Source organism: Chondrus crispus, genomic scaffold (genome assembly GCF_000350225.1).
Source record: "Chondrus crispus Stackhouse genomic scaffold, scaffold_30, whole genome shotgun sequence".
Taxonomy (NCBI): Eukaryota; Rhodophyta; class Florideophyceae; order Gigartinales; family Gigartinaceae; genus Chondrus; species Chondrus crispus.
In genome coordinates this window covers 456,725-473,990 of record NW_005179203.1, presented here as the reverse complement: position 1 = coordinate 473,990, position 17,266 = coordinate 456,725, and the positions used below count along the sequence as shown (strand labels likewise).

General features: G+C 52.0%; 1 protein-coding gene; it reads right to left on the bottom strand.

Annotated features, from left to right (window-relative positions):
• Nucleotides 1-16,918: 16,918 nt before the first annotated feature.
• Nucleotides 16,919-17,042, bottom strand: CHC_T00005597001 (hypothetical protein). XM_005717425.1 is given in 2 exon segments: nucleotides 16,919-16,946; nucleotides 16,947-17,042. The coding sequence occupies 1 exon segment, from the start codon at nucleotides 17,040-17,042 to the stop codon at nucleotides 16,947-16,949; it is 96 nt and encodes a 31-aa protein (XP_005717482.1). The 3' UTR covers nucleotides 16,919-16,946.
• Between the last annotated feature and the right edge of the window lie 224 nt (nucleotides 17,043-17,266).

The following is a 17,266-nucleotide window of genomic DNA, read 5'->3' as shown; positions in this document are numbered from 1 at the left end:
TTAAGATCGAGAGCAGGAGTCCGCACGGAGGAGGAGCGAAAATTTTCCCAGAATTACTAGAGAAATGCCGGGAGGGGATTGTCGAATGAACAGTATGAGAAATGAGCGCCAGTCCTCCCCCGAAGTCCTAATCAAAATTGAGGCTGGCCGCACAAATGTCGAAGTCAGATCGCGACCCGCGACTACAAATTGCGTATGAAGCCGAAAACGTCCGTCGCCGGCGGCCCCGTCCAACTCGCTTCACGGAGAGTTGACAAGGATGAGCGAGGCGCAACGCGCGCTTACCGCGCAGGAGATGCCTTTTTTTAGGGACGAGAGCAGTGTGAATGTAAGACTGATCCCCGATCCCCATGCAGCCCGCGTTTTATGGAGAGCCACCAAGCAGAACAGAGAGGGCAACGAGTAGGGTTGGGAACGGGAGATAGCCGAAAGAGTCGACGTTCCAACGAGACAACACGGTTCACCGACAGTTGCGAACGACAGAACCACGTCGCGTTTACTGACGATCAGCGTACTTACTAGTTTACAACGTCAACCCCCTTCTCTTCTCACCATCTCTCTCTATTGTTTCGGTTTTAGTTGGTTGTTCGTTTTTTTGTGCGCGTTTGTTTTGTTATGTTATGTTTATTTTTTCTGCCGTTGTCTAGGACACGACTTCGCCTGGCGCAAGTCTATCAGTGAGTCTGCACGACTAGACGAAGGCTAGTGCCATGAGAAAGGGAAGAACGAACCGATTCGGGGGCCTTGTCAAGACAAGTAAGCTACGACGAGGGAGGAGATGCGAGGTATCGCGGGTCAATTGGACAGGGAGAAGACTGTATCCGACGGGAAAGGCACAGTGTGCACGAGACGGGAAAACTGAAGGGAGAGTCGGGAGGGGGAGGAGCCACCCCCCTCCGCAACAGGGGATATTGTTAATTGATGGGAAGGGATGATCAAAAGGGGACGCACCAGTCGCCTTGACGGAGCTCCGCAAGCCCCGATACAGAGGCTTGTTGAGCAGAAATAATTACTAACCAAGGCGAACCGCGACAAGGACAATCATAGTCCCACCACGACGTAAGCAACGAAGCATCGATTGCGACTAACTCTGACGTCCCTGTAGTACTTCTGGCATACGCGCGACGCACCCACCGATCCGTATCTATGCCCTACTATGTTTTCTGTTGTATTATTATTACATTTTTGTTTGCGTTCTCTTTTGTTTCGTTCACCTTGGAGGTCTAGAGGTACGACCGCGTCCCGTGAACGTCGATCAGCGGGTATATCGGGCATTACAAGGAGGATACGGCCGCGTTACAAGGAAGAACGTCCTCCACGGTACATGGCAAGCTGGGCTTGTCTGGGGAGCGAGAGACGTCATAGGGAGTCGAGAACAGCCATCACGATGGCCTCGGGAAACGCTGCAGTAGCGTAGAAAGGACAACACGACGCAGACAAAGCGGGAGGAGTGACGGGTCGAGCGCATGAAGCGCTGGGTACGTAGAAAGCGTACAAACGGCACACGCAAGTCTGTACCCGGCGCCACGCGAAGAGGCAAACAAGGAAAAGGGGGACACGACCGTCCCGTACGAGATATCGAAGAAGGAGAGCGACGTTAACCGTCGACAACACCCCCAAGCCAGAGCAGAAAAAAAGGGGACTTAGGCGATTTCATCTGAAAACCTCCCTCACCGGAATGCAAGAGCCGCCACAGTCGTACCACGAAAACGAAAATTTACTGTAGTCTCAGGCTGAGGTCGGATACCTCCTGAGACACGATCACGCGCACGAGACAGGGCGCTTGGATCAGAGATCCGTCCTCGTGATGCGCAAATTAATCAAGAAAATACTTGGAGGTCGTCAGAAAAACGCTGGACGAGCGGTAACAGCCGAAAATGGACCAAGCGGGTAACCTTCGAAAATTTATTGACAAAGCTAGGGGGAAACCGTACTTGTTGGTCGCACGAAAACAGAGGAGCGCTGGCTACAGCCCATGATACAAGTACACCAGGTCACCCGATCACACCGTCGTGAGCCATCGTGCAAGACACAATGCCGCCGTCGGCATGGCCATGTACAATGAGTCCCGTACGTACGCCAAGGACGAACGAATCCCTGCCTAAGACCCCGGATTCCTGTTCTCGCGACTCGCCTCATTGTCCGAGGCAGCTGAGAGAAAGAAGAAAAATGGAGAAGAAAGAACGGAGAAATGGTAATCCTCACGTCAACGAGGACCGATTTGCGACGTCTCATTGAGGGGGCAATCGGGAGTCTCGCGCCATCTTCCAACAAGAACGATCCGGAGCGCCAAGGAGAGGAGAGCAACTCCGGAGTAGAGAGATCCTCGATCGAGGAGCTCCTTATCAATGACCGAGCCGTGGCTCGACGCAACTGACGACGTCAAGCTCACGTTCTCGTTGTTACCTCAAGCAAACTACCGAAATGACATCCTTCCCTTATTCCCTCTACTGTCTCGCACATTGACCCTCTTGCTGCTTTGCTATGTTTTTTATTTTGCCCTAAGTCCCGGTGCATTTTTATTTTTATCTCACTCCTTGTTATGAAGGCCTAACACAACCCCACGCTGCGACATTGACAGTAAGGACGACCGACAGGATGTCGATCAGGACGAGACACCCCCCCCCTTGGGAGGGAGATAAGCCAGGAGATCAAGACCGCTACGCACGACGCGCGGAGTTGAACAAATAATTGGAGACACGCGGAAGAACGGATGGACATCCATCGCACGAAAGGAAGAGAAGTGCGCATTCGCCGATTGTGTGACATCGCTACTGGAAGATATACAGTAGGAGGCGGTCGATGACTAAGGAAATCCGGAACGCATTCGTAAGCAGCGTGTGTTATCACGTCATGGAGGACGCCAGGTGTAGAAATGAGGATCGGAAAACGGGACGAATACCGTTAACTGAATGAACGCCGAGCTGTGTGCGACGAAAGCTCAGTGAAGGGACAGCTAGCATGAGTACCGAACCTTCCTTCGAAAAACTGAAGAACTCTGATGGCATCAATCCGATGAGAACAGATCGTCACAGACCCACACGCCCACAGATGTTCCGATTCTACGAGGCGACATGAGGATTCGCACCCAAAGTACAAAGGAGATGAGACGCAGGATTGAGGCTATCGCAGAGGATACTGAACAAGGCGGGTTCATTCGACAGAGGGAACCCCTAATCACAAATTAATATATTTCTCGACGAGATAACTGGGCGAGTAAGGGAACCGCCTGATGGGAATGAAAGAGGGGAGCCTTACTAGAGGCAACAGGAGCCACAGACTCCAGCGACGAAGATAGACGCGTACTCTCAAGGGCGTGTACCTTGCGGAGACGCAGGAAAAATATAAAGAGGAGGAACTGCGGGTCGAGATTTTTTTGGGTCGGCACGTCAACCAGCACTTCTCATTCCACAACTTCTCAGGTATTTCCTACCCGCCCGATGGAGATTGAGGACAGTCGTCGGCGACAGTACGCCCGAACAGGGAAAAGAGGAGGTAAGCGAGGAATCCGAAGAGGTAAAAAGAGGACGCGTGAAAAGAGGAAGGAAAATTGCCAAGGATAAAGAGGAGGGATTGAAGAGAAGGAAACATAGGGGAATCAGGAAATGGAAAATTGAAAAATGCAAAAGAGGAGGAAGTTGGGGAAAAGAGGGGTACGACCGCAGTGACGGTACGCAGGGAACAAGAAAAGAAAAGCGAAAAAGAGGAGGAAGTAGCGAGGTGAAGAGAAGGAGGAAGGAGGTATAAGGGTACCACCGTGATTATGACGGGGTGGGCATCAATGAGAAAAAGAGGAGGAAACGAAAGGACGAAGGAGCACGCAGGAAAATTCAATTTACGGATCAAAGGCGACATGACGAGGTCGCAAATTCAGCGTCACGCAGGCAGGATAGAGATGCGACAAACTATCACGAGGGAAGTGTCGCGCCCGTCAGCTCTGACGGGAGGGTCCCCAAAGGATTTGCCCTTTGGAAGTGATGAAACGAGGCGAGCTAAAACTCGCAGGGCGTCAATCGAGGCTCCTTGCAGAGCCTCTTCCTCAACACCGTGAGCACGGAGCAAGGCACAGTATACGCTCGTGACGTCGTGGGTATTTTTGGAAATTGTTGGAGACGGGGGGGAAGATATCACTTCCGTCACCGACAATGTTTCGGTGTGGCCTGCCGAGGAAATTTCAACAGCTGGGGGCGTCTTTGACGAGGATGGAGAGGCCAGGCTTGCGCGTGGGGAAGCAGGGATAGCCGACCGAGGAGGAATTGGAGAGGAAGGACGGGAGCATACTTGAAGCTCCCGGGGGTCAGATGTGACGATGGGGGTAACGTCGGGAACCGGTGTTTGGTTTCCGAATCGACGGCTCGTTTGAGCTTCCCACGCTGAGCAGAGGATCGATGACCCGGGGTTGAACCACACGAAGTCGCCCGCGGCTGGGTGGTTTCGACCAGGGGAGAAAGAGGGACGTTGGCAGTTGAAGGATCGAGAGGAGTTTTGAGGAGGGACACAGTCCCAATCCACGCCCTCGATCGTATCAAGGAGGGAGCGTATTTCGCGATTGAAATCAGAGCCGCCCAGAGGGACAGAGAAGTGCAATAGACGCAATTGTGCTATCAGCTTTGCGGGGAGGTGCCACAGGCGCCAGCAATCATAGGTCTCCCACAAGAGGGTCGCAGCTACTTTGAAGCACCACTCTGTGAGGAAGACCACCCATAACCCGTGTTGCGGATCCCGCAGGTAGCTGCCATAGTACGTGAGTATGGGTCCCATTTCAGCCCAAAAGCCTTGACTCACCTCGTACTGGCTCCACCATGAGGGGATGCGCTGGTAACGACTTGCATAATGCTGACGGGAAATCTCGCACGCCTCTACCATTTGGTAGCCGATGAAGTACCCCGTATCAGACCGAATACGCCGTTCAAAACGCACTGTGTTCTGAAAGAAGAAAATACCCCCGCGTTTTAAATGACGGAAATTCGAAGGGATAATGGGTTCGGTCCAGAAGATGGCATCGGATGTGACAGTATGTCGGTTTGGCCACAGGCGATCCGCCTCGGCGGCAGGGTCACCAAAGGTGATATCAATGAGATTGTCCAAATAGAGGCGTTCGCCCTCTGTACGACAACGACAAGTGTCGCAGCCGTATGACGAGGGTATGAGGGTGTCGGAAATGGGGATGGCAAGCCGAGCGAACACGGCCTCCATAAATCGCAGGGAGAGAGTGGGACGGCCCCGTGGGGGAGGATGACGTAGGATGGAAGTCGGAACTGCTATACGGGTTCGCCAGTCAAAAGAGCGGATGGTAAGCACCGGGAGATTACCGGGAAGCATGCCCGCGTCGTCGGCGAATTGGTGTTCGATTTTGGAAACGTCGCGAATACCCACGGAGGAGAACCACTGGGCCGAGGCAAATAAGGAAGGATGTTCGTGCATGATTTTGTCCTGTAGCTCTTCGAGCGAGGAGTAGTGGCGGGCTACCCAAAAGGGATGATAACCTGTATGGAAGGCCGGGTCGGAGACGTCTGAATCAGGGGGACGTCGGGGTATAGGAGGGAGGTCGACGGAAGCGCGAGACTTGTTCGCAAAGCCGACACCGGTGCGTCGCCGAGCAGTGTTTTCGCCGGCGAGCTCAGGAGGTGGAGGACACGTGAGATTCGTCTTGTCCTTGCTCATGCGGAGACCGTCGGTCAGAAATGGAAAAGTAGGGGGTCGAGAAGAGAAGAAGGAGTTGGAGATCAAGGAGTGTAGCCGATGTGCAAGGACGCTCAGAAGGGGGATATGTAGTGCAATACGCACCTGGAAAGGGGGGTGAAAAGAAAGGAAAATATTTGGATATGAAAAGTAGTCCGGGTTTGGGGGACACACGTGTGAATAATTGCACAGTTTCAATTTTTAATTATTTTATTTTATTTAGTTAATTAGTTAGCATTAATTTTGCTGACACTAGATTAGATCTAGGATCTAGCGCCGCAAGCTACTGTACTGGCTCCGGCGGGGCGATATATACCTTAGCCCTCTGACGACCAAATCAGTAAAGGTAACCTGAGTTGCCAGAGTATGATATCGCCTTGGTTGAAGTCCGTCTTTTACAAGACATTCCCTTTAACTACAGATTACTTTATCCTTTGCGCTCGGGGGACCCCTTTTTCCTTATCAATTTTCCTTTACTTCCCTATCCTAATTTTCCCTTAGTCTTGAGTTGGTCCCACCTTGTAGGATTGCGATCCGCAACGTGACGTCATTGCCATCGGGCTTCTGTGTTAGTGCACCAGTGGTGCTTTTCTCAGTGTTAGTTCCAGCGGAATCTGGTTGCGACCGATCCGTTGTTGGTACTTTGCCATCGGGCAGTACGACGGTGTAGCGCTGCTACGTTTTCTTCTTTCCCGACGGGCTACGTTGCGACGTCCCCGTCGAAGACCTTATCAAGGGTACAAGGTGTGCAAGGCGCTCTTCGAGCATTGGATTTACGACCCATCAGACCAGGTTTACCTCAACACCCCTCCGAACTCGTCGAGCAGTTGCCTTTACAAGTCTCTACCACCAATTACCGATCCCGGGCTGGGCCCTTCTCTTTGCCCCCCCCTATCAGGGATCCGAGCTACTGCGGGCCGCAAACCCGCTTAAAGAGGACAGGGAGCTTCGAACACTCCGTAGCGCTGTGCCGTTGGCAGTTGTAGCTTTTGTTGCTGTTGTTTGTGTTGGACCGTCGGACCTTGGTCTCTGCCTGACAGGCGCATTGCACTACAGGGATTCCACTGTAGCATAAACACCCCCAACGGCGGAGGGGTGTTGCTAACAGTCCGACGGTGACCCTTGATCGGCGGAAGACGGGGGACTCCTCCTGCTCACGGAACCGGGCACGGGCCCAGTAGCAGTGTGGTAGAGCGGGTCGGGGTAGGTCGCGTGCACGCACGAGCAGATCGACGCCTCGACGCCCCGGAGCAGCGCTGGGTGACGTACCAGCGCTGACGGGCGGAGGCGGATCCCGGCTCGCTCGCGTGTCGCGCAACCGGACCCGTGCCGGTCCCTAACTAAAAGGCGCACGAAGGTGTCGCGCTAGTTAGAGTAAGCTGGGGGGTTTCGCCGCGGTCGTCGGTCGTGACCAAGCTACCTTGGTCCTCTCCCCGCCGGCGCCCTCACTCCTATTCAATATACAAATCGAAGTTATCATACTATAGTACAGTATCGTGCTACTGTACCAGTGCGGGTCGTCCCGCACTGTAATACTGTCAGCCATCGGGCTGACAGCACGCGTGTCGTACACGTGTGCTGGCGCACGCGCTGTAAGATATGCGCGCGCGCCCGCTGCAAGGTTCGTACCTTACAGCGAGATCTAGATCTAATTGCAAATCTAATGTATACAGTAGTCGTCGGCAATTATACCACACAGACCACGACTGCAACCTGCAGGGGAGCCGCGTACATACCTACATCCCGGCGCCCTCTCACCGTTAGCACTGTGCTCCATGTTCCGGCCCTTTGAGACACGCTCCTCTCCGTTCACCAGCTGGCGCAACATCACGACGTCCAGTTCCAGGGTGACACCGCGTACGTCCTCGAGAGGACACACCATGCACCACCCAGCCGTCACGTCATCGCCACAGCCCATTCCGAAAACGGCGTGTACGTTGTGGACCAGCCGTCGGTACATTATGCGGCGAGCACATGCGCTCGCCGCACTACAGTGCAGTCCGCTTGCTTCACCATACCCCGGAAACTGCGCCGCCTCCATGATACATTCAACCACCGTGCGACCCCTGCCTTACTGCAGCTACTGAAGCGCTACCCAGGCCTCAACAAAGGCGTCAACCACGACCACGAGGGCACACTGCTCTGCCCAGCGTGCCCCCTCGGCAAACAGACTCGCGCTCCGTTCCCAACATCCTCCCCCTTACCTGACACGGCCCGAGTGGCGCAGGTTATGTCTGTGGAGCGTCGGAGGGAGCGGAACGCCCGTTGGCGCATAACCGCCGTGCCCCAGCAGGCTGGATATCAGTCTCGGGCACACCGACGCGACACAGTGTCGTCAATGGCTATCCACCCGCTGCAGGAGCCGGAGCAGGCCAGCCTGTCGCACGCGCAAGCGTTTTCGACGAATTCGGTGCCGCCTAAGACGGCACCCGTCACTATGGACAAAGTGTCCGCGGACCTATGCGGACCCCTCCCGGCGTCATTAGCCGGCAGACGCCACCTCCAGATAGTGGTAGATGCGGCATCAAAGTACACCGCGACGGTTCCGCTGACGACAAAAGGGCAAGCCGCCCAAACGCTAGTGGACGTCTTGCCACGCTGGAAAACCATTACTGGACGCTCTGCGCGCCGCGTCCACACCGACAACGCCAAAGAACTAACCTCCTCCGTCATCCAGGCATTCCACCGACAGAATGGGACCATCAACACGGTCACCACGCCGCAATCGTCACAGCAGAACGCGTCGGCGGAACGGACCATCCGCGACGTCATCGACGATACCCGCACCACTCTCATCGCTTCTGAGCTGTCACCCACATGGTGGCCGTACGCCGCCATGGATGCGACAATAAAACGCAACACCATTCCGTCTACTGTAACCAAACGGGTTCCATACGAAGACATGCATGGAGAAAGACCGACCGTGGAACACTTCCATCCGTTTGGTTATTGGGGCTATGCCACAAAGACGGAACAGAAGCCCAAACCACAACCCCAAGCCCGAGTACGACGGTACCTGCTGGCCCCCAACCCCCACCAATACCTTGTCCTGGACCCTGCCACTGCAGCAATCTCTACGTGCCGCGCTGCTGAGTTCATCCCGATCGGGAGCACAGCACCGGCACGAACTACAGCACTAGCGGTTATCGCCACACCGTCGCCCCAACCCCCTCGCCACATCACACAAGCGAAACACCGCCCAGATGCACTGCAGTGGTGTGAAGCGCACGACGCCGAACTCGATCGGCACGAGAACGTCCTTCGTACATACCATTACGAACCGGGACGACCAACCGACCGCCCCATACCGTACATCTTCACATACACGCTCAAGGCAGACCCTAGTGGCGCCATCGTGAAGTACAAAGCACGTTGTGCTATACGCGGGGACCGCATGCTCCCCGGACGGGATAATGATAACGACCGCAGCGCCGCGCATACCCCGTCCCACACGGCGAGACGCCTTCTCATCGCGCAAACCGCTCGGCACGGGTTGCACGTCGAATCGTGGGATGTACCAGGAGCGTACTCGCGCGCACCAGCTGACCCGCTTTTCTGCCAAACCATGACACAACCCACACGATCCGATGGCAGGCAGACCCACCCCGGCTGTATCGCAGTCATGGACAAAGCCATGAATGGCGCGGGTGACGGCAACCTACTGTGGGTAGACTATCGCGATAGAAAACTACAGGAATGGGGATGGACAAGACTAGAATGTGAGTCAAGCACATTCTACAAACAAACTGACGCCAATTTTGTCCGCATGGTGGCTGATACGGACGATTTCTTGGTCAGCACGAACGACCCAGCTTACTTCTCAGAGCAACGCCAGACGCTCGAGGACGAATGGCAGATCACACGCCAGTACCAACTCGCCCAACATACAAACATCTGTATTCAGCAGTCTCCGTCCGGCATTCACCTCAGCAACGCCAAAGGCATCGATGTCCTCCTGCTCGAGCACGACATGGCGGACTGCAACGCCACGCAGACCCCGCACATCGATGGGCACGACCTCAGTGCCCCAACTTGCGACGCGGAGGTGCTACCGGGCAAAGATATTGTCGCCTACCAGAGCCTGGTCGGATCCTGTCGATATATTGCCGACACCACTCACCCCGAAATAGCCTACATCACGGGGCTCCTCGGCCGCCACCTCCACTGTCCCACAGCACGACACGCTCACGCCGGCAAACGCATCCTACGGTAACTCAAGGGAGCCCGCACAGGCGGCCTCTCATACCGATGTAATCGGCCCGAAAATGCTGGCAGCCAATCACTACTCGCCTACTCCGACTCTGATTGGGCACAATGCCCAGATACACGCAAATCAACTACTGGTATCATATTCATGTACGCGGGCGCCCCACTCCACTGGGTAAGCCGCAAACAACTCACCGTGTCACACTCAAGCTCGGAAGCCGAGTACATTGCTGCCAGTCACGCAGCACGTGACCTTACGTGGCTCCTACAACTGGCCAAAGGTTGGCACATTCCACTGTGTGGGGATGTCCCGATCATAAACATCAGCCCGCCCACCCTTTGCCTCGACAACAAAGGGGCAATCGACATGGCGCATACGAACGGGCCTACCAAACTGACCAAGCACATAGACGTCAAGCACCATTATATTCAGAAACAAGTCAACGCCCGCCTCCTACGCCTACGAAAAGTCCCCACAGCAGCACAACTTGCTGATATATTTACCAAACCACTCAAAAGAGTGCTGTTCACCCGTAACATGGCAGCAATCAACCTGCACGCCACCACAATCGAGGGGGGGGGTTTGACCTCTCACACATGGACTTCGATTATGGTGCCGTACATGCCAACCACTCACACATCATATCATACTGTGGAGGACAAACTGTCCTCATCGCCGTCGTACTGCAGGACGAAGAGTATAAGTAGACTCGAGTCCGTCCGGTAGACCAAAAGTAAATAGAAGCTAGAGTTCTTGGACAACAGTTATCGCGCATTGAAGTCCACCAAATAAAGGTACCCATCCGAGCACAGTCCTTCGGGCCAATAGAAACGACGATGCTGCAAGTTTACCGGCTCATTCTTCGCTTTACAAAACATGGCAAGGCTTTGTCATAATCCGTCTTCCAGGAAGTGTCTGGGAGTACAGCATGACCTCGGCATCCGTGGACTGAAAGCAAGCGCGGGGAAACATGTGTACAAATGCTGTATCATAATCCTCAACGAGTAAAGATGTACTGTACATTGCACGTCCAAAATTATTCAAAAAAAGTATTGAGGTTTGCAGTCTCCGAGTTCTTCGTTTTGCGTTGAGAGCCCTACAGTAGATGCAATATGAGCAATGTGGCAATCGGGGACAGACCATCTGCCAGAACGTCGTGTGCGATTCAAGGATAGGAGCAGTAATCTGCCACAAACTCGCAGCTGCAATTAATAGCAGCCACAGCACATGATTTAGTAGACGACTGCAATGAACGTGTATGTCAATATTATAATAACAAATTATAATATAACATGCACGTTCATTGGTCATGGCAGCCTGACTGAGACCGTGTCTGTCAAAGAATTAGTTATTCTAGTTAAGTTATAGTTAAGAATTAGTTCTTCTTTGACAGACACTGTGGGACACGGTCAGTTAGGCTGCAAAGACCAATGAACCATTATGCTGCTCTGTTTCATAAAAAAGGCCGAAGTTTACCGTGCAGGTACAGTACTGCATGCGTGAGAAATAGTTAAGTGGGTGGTCGATTGTACGATGAAATGTACAGAACATTATACAGTGGTGCTCCTCAATAGTTCGCAGTTGAATAGTTCGTTTGCTCAATAGTTCGCCTTTCGGACCATGTCACGCCTTCTCAGACATGTACACGTGTACTCGTGTAGACCGTTGTGGTCCCGCCCGTTGTTTGAGGGAGTGGAGGTTTTAGCAGAAAGGACAGGTCTTATTGCGGCCAGCAAAGGACTTCGTCGGGCAAAACAAGTATTTTTCGAGACCTACCGAGAGCAGACAAGGAATGGAACACGGCAGACAATCATTTCAGAGCATTCTAAGCAATAAATGGACATGTGCCAGAAAGGCGAGCATAATAGTTCGTTCTGTCAATAGTTCGTATCTGTGGGTCCTGGCACGGCGGCGAACTATTGAGAGGTACCTACTGTACAGCTGTGTCAAACCCTGATCCCGACATCGTAGGCGAGCGGGTAGAAGGACAAGTGGTTGCAGTTGATAGGGTCCTACTCTACAAACACGGTGGGGGAGCACAAATGCCCGGAGACTGCCAGTCTCCTAAATGGAAGTCTTTGTTGGTCTGTCAGGTCACTACCTTCCTTCCGTTCCCTATCTCTCCTACCCTAGGGTCAGCCATCAACTATATATAGAGTCTCTGGACTCTCTCCCTCCGCGCTCAGGTCAGCCTGCCGGCATCGTGCTTCGACCTTCAAGCACGGTTATGCTCACTTCGAGCTTTTAGCATTTAATTACCCTTCCTGGTAATAAATATAGAACTGCGCTTGTATTCCTCCTGAATACAAGCGCCTTCTCCAATACACATTATCAATCATCGATCCATACATGCATTCCTTCCGAATGCAAGTACCTCGATGAGTACAGTCAGATTCTAGTGCAACTTACACGTCTGATCTTGAGCTGTTCTTTACTGTGGGCGTCTCACGCCTCTTGACATCCCGTGGCTGTAATGAATATTTACAGCTCGAAAGGTGGTCATTCACAACAGCACAGCAGTCACACTGCCGTAAAGGGGGGTGCCCTTGTTTCGGACAGGTTGTAAAAAATAAAATAAAAACATCTTCATCAGGTCAAATTGGGATTTTGCACCGTCAAAAGAAAGCTCTCGTTCTGTTCCACCAGCTCCATCAGCCAGTCAATACGTGGCGGCGGCGGAAAGTACGGAAAAACAGCGCAAACGCGAGTCCGCCACCACAACCTACGACGTGCAAACGGCACAAGATGATCGGACACACACGGTCCATCTCTTAAAAAATCACAATTTTATTTGAGGTTTTTGGAATGCCACGTCACAGATGCAACCACATCCTCAGGCTGTTTTCTTCTGCAACGCTGTACGCCGCGCCACGGCACGCTGTATGTTCATGGACCAAGCTCTTCCCTTCAACACAGACACCGATAAACCAGCTAGCGCCGCACGCCGGCTCCACCGGTAGGCGTGGAACTCCTGTCCTTCCAGTACATGCTTCTTGTCACGGGCAGCAGCCTTTTCTGCCACTGCAGCAGCCTTTTAGTTCGCGCTGTAGACGATTAGCCGCTTCTGATTTCATCTTCTCCCTCGCCAAATACAGAGCCCTTTCTGACGTTAAAACAGCCCCTTTAGACGTGTCGATAAATCCGCAGTCTGATATTGTAGCTTCTTCACCCAACACCGCGTGGCGCATTTCTGTGCGCTTTAATTCAAGCAAGTCTTCCAACTCCGAAACTGACACCATCGTGTCCGCGTCATTTGAGCTTTGAGGGCGGGGCATTCCAAGCAGCTGGCTTGCGTCAAACGGCCGAATTCCAGCCCTTCTAAACCCCGTTGTAATGTTGTGAGCGGTAAAGGCCTTTCTAAATGCATGTGTCAACATACTGCAAAACGAGAAGGCGTCCCAATCGTTCGAGTAAGATTTAGAAACAGACAGGTTCACTGTTCATTCAATGCATTTTTAAATGACACGTCTAGCGGTTGTGTTTTGCCAGAGGTGTGCGCGGGGAGGGCATACACAATCACCCCATGTGCATTGAGCATCTCTAGCGTTCTTACCGACATGTGGCATCGTAATCCATCTAAAATTAGTAGAACTTTTCGGCTGTTGGATGTTAGGTCCGCCACATGCTTGACAAAATGAGTACACCAAACATAAATATTACCACTGTCAACGCCTTCTCCTTCTGCGCGCATTCCAAACACGGAATGCCTTGGCAAGTAGTCAGAGAATGTCTCTGTGACCCATTATCCATTTCTTTCTACAACACGATAAGGCACACTTGCCCCTTTTGAAAACAAGTAGTGGCGGAGCAACATGTCCTGACGCACAAACCGCCGGGAGAATTGTGACACGGTTTTGGTTAAGAAAATTGCCCATTTTGGCATCCGCCGTGCTGTTTCGCGTGACGTAAGCACGGCTGCTGCCATTTCCATTCAAATCTCGTTGCGGCGTGGCTCCGGTCTCGTCGCAATTCCATATGCGATTGGCGTCAATGTGGTGCTCGATGATATTTTTTTCGATTGTGCTGAAATGATTCGTGAAAACAGCAGCATTGCAGGCGCGAAACCGAACCCCTTCCTTGCGGAGAGGTTTGACAAACCTTATCGTGTCGGAGTGTCTTTTAGTGAAATTGCGCAAGAAACGGTCTCCCAAAATGAGGATTTTAAATTTCAAGAGGCGCCTAAGCACAGGGAGCATTCTTGACACAATAATCAACACGGCCTCCTTGAGGTGTACACGTCGAAGGGGGAGACCACGCTCTGCATATCTGATCAGTAGTGATATGATCATCTCCTCCTCCACCTTAGTAAGGGTATCGAGGCCTGAGCGTGAAGCTCGCACAAACTGGTTTTTGGGATTTGCGGCTTGGACGCGGCTGCATATTGTGGACTTGGGATTTTTTGTGACGGAAGATGCGTGTCGATAGGTGCTGCCATTGTGCACCAGACCTATAGCAGCTTGGATGCGCTTTTCACGTTTGTTTGAGGCCATGGCTTTCTCAGAGGTACTCGGTGGGAGCAAGTGGTGGACAAGTGAATATGCCGTGCAGCTGCTCAGTTTGGTCTTTCAAGGGTTTACTTCGCAATGAGCGGAAAAAGAAGGAGTTTACAATTTGAACTGACCGCCCACCATGACGTAACGTGTCCTGCAAAGCCGATTTGGCAGATTGGTTTTTAATTTTACCCGTTCGTTTTGGCGGTATTTGATGAGGGAGTGGAGGCGTTGGAGCCCAGACTGACCAGTGGCCCGCATTTTTACATATTTTTCCAATTTTTTTGCATGTCCGAACTCTTTGTCACTGTCCAAAAATTTGGGCACCCCCCCTTTACACCCTCAATTCCTCAGGAGATGAGAGAGATACCCCGGCAACAATGATATGTTTGTGAACGAACCAATTGCAACCGTTGAATGTACATTCCAAAAGAAACTACTGTATACATAACTTTACAGTACTCGACACCTCCCAGGTCGGCAACAATGCCACACTGTACAGTGAAGCGTCCAATATAGCCTTCCCCCGAGCCACACACACCCCCTCCCTAATTATCTGTGCATGACAGCGCCATTCTGTATTTTAAGTTCCGCAGAAATTCAACTTCCTGGGGTAGTTTGAGTGAAAAACGACCAAGTACGTTGTAGTGGAAGCAGAGCGGCCATTGCTGCCCGCTCGGAATCCGAGATTTCTGCTCGAGAAGGCGATTTACTCACGATCGGCGGATTCAATATCCGAGGATTGACTGTGTTCTCCATCTCTATTCTCAGTCTGTATTTTCCGTCAGTAGTTTTCACGTTTCAACCACACTGGATTTTGTGTTTAAGCGCTACTGCACCGCAGGTGTTCACGCTTCGAAGAATATCCCATTTTCCAGTCCGGGACACGATTCCACAGACAACCGCTATGATGATGTCCCGTTCTACACATCGACGAGTACGTTTGCTATTGCGTTTCCTCTTTCTTCTCAACGCAATCACCTCACTTCCTCTACCCACCACCGCAGCATGCACCCGACCATCTTACAACAAGACGGAATCACCAACTTTCCTTTGTAATGTTGACGTCACCGTCATTCGACAACCTGGTTGTGACCTCTTTATCAAAGAACGCTACCTCTTCCCTCACACGACCGGCAGGAGTGCCTTTCGAAGCATTCCGAAGATCGATGGCGTACAATATGTCGAAGATATCCAAGTATTTCGTGACGGAGACAAAATTGAATTCGAAAACACTCCTTCGGACCTAAACGAGCGCATAGTCACATTCGGAACAGAAGAGTCGGAAACGCCAGTCTTGGTGGTCGTATCGTATACTGTTATCAGTGGCGTCATGAGGTTCACAGAAACGTGTGGACAAGACGGTGTGGCGGACGACACCAAGAACGTAATTCGGTGGCGATCTGGTAAATGGGACAAGTCATTCGACATGCTGCGAATCAACATCACGACAGCAAGCGACATGGGAAGGTTGGCACCGCTTTTCGGGGTGAAGACCACAACTGGGACAACAGAAAAGCAAATAATCATCGAGAAAGAGAAGGTTGACGCTGGGAAAAGTGTGGACATTTTTGTATCTGAGTCTGGAGAGAAAATATGTCTTAAAGATAATGATCTTGAGTGCTTCCCAGACGCCATCTCCGAAAGTGAAGGTAACTTTTTTGAGAGATATTACTATGTAATATTTATAATTGTTTGCGGCGTCCCCATCGCAATCTGCGCGATTTGTTGTTTTGGAAAGGTCGGGGACGGGGACGCGGGCGTGGGGGCGGGCGTGTACGCGGGCAGGGTTCGGGGTGGGAGTGGGGGCGCGTATGGTGGCGGGGGTGGGGGCGGGTGTGGTGGCGGGGGTGGGGGCGGGTGTGGGGGCGGAGGTGGTGGCGGTTGAGATGGATGGGAGGCTTGTCCAAACAAAGAGAAGTGCTCAGAATCACGATGAACGCATGAGCTAGTGATCAAACTGGTACATCATTCACGAAATTTGAACTTTGAGATAAAGTAATCAGCGTCGTGAGGTATGAATCAGTGACAATTGGGGCTCCCAATGCAAGGACCAGTGCTCTGCACAAGAGGCCACAATATTGTACTATGTTGTGATTAGTTTCATGTTTGGTTCTGGCAGTGGGAAAATGCGTTGTGGGTACGGCGCAGTAATGGACAGGCCCTGCCTGCATGCTGTCTTAAAGGAGGCCCTCCATGCTGTCTTAAAGGAGGCCCTGAGGGCCTCCCTTAAGACAGCATGGACAGCCATGTTTGGATGTATATGTTTGCGATTTTCAAAATATTACATGTCCAATAATTTAATGTATTGTGTCAGCGCGCCGTGATCCGTAAATTGGCTCAAGGGGTGCATCATACCGGGCTATCGATAGGGAAGCGAACGGTCTTTTTGAGCAGTGATGCAAGGAAGTGGCTGCAAAAAAGCCGCAAATCCCATTATCTTACAGTGCCTGGTTCGATATAGTGCCGTTTTCGGCCCACTGAAAGAGGGAGGCACTATATCGCGATCCCCGTGTACTGGCAGTCAGGGACGTCAATAAAATGATTAAATTGAATTTTAATGTATGCTAAATTGGATCAAGATTGAATTCAATCGCACTTATGCGGTAGGCGACAGCCAATGGTGTGCTCTCGTATGGCACGTTGGTAGCGACAGATTCCATTATTTTAACTTTGTGTGCGCCATCATACTGTTAAGAAAAGTATTAAATGGACCAATCAGGTGCACGCTGACGTCCATACATGTCCAAACATGCCCGTCCATGCTGTCTTAAAGGAGGCCCTTAAAGGAGGCCCTGAGACATCGGCACAGGAATTAGTGTAATCAAAATATTTAATATAATATACAGTACAGTAGTCCTCTTCTCTAATAATATAATATAATAAC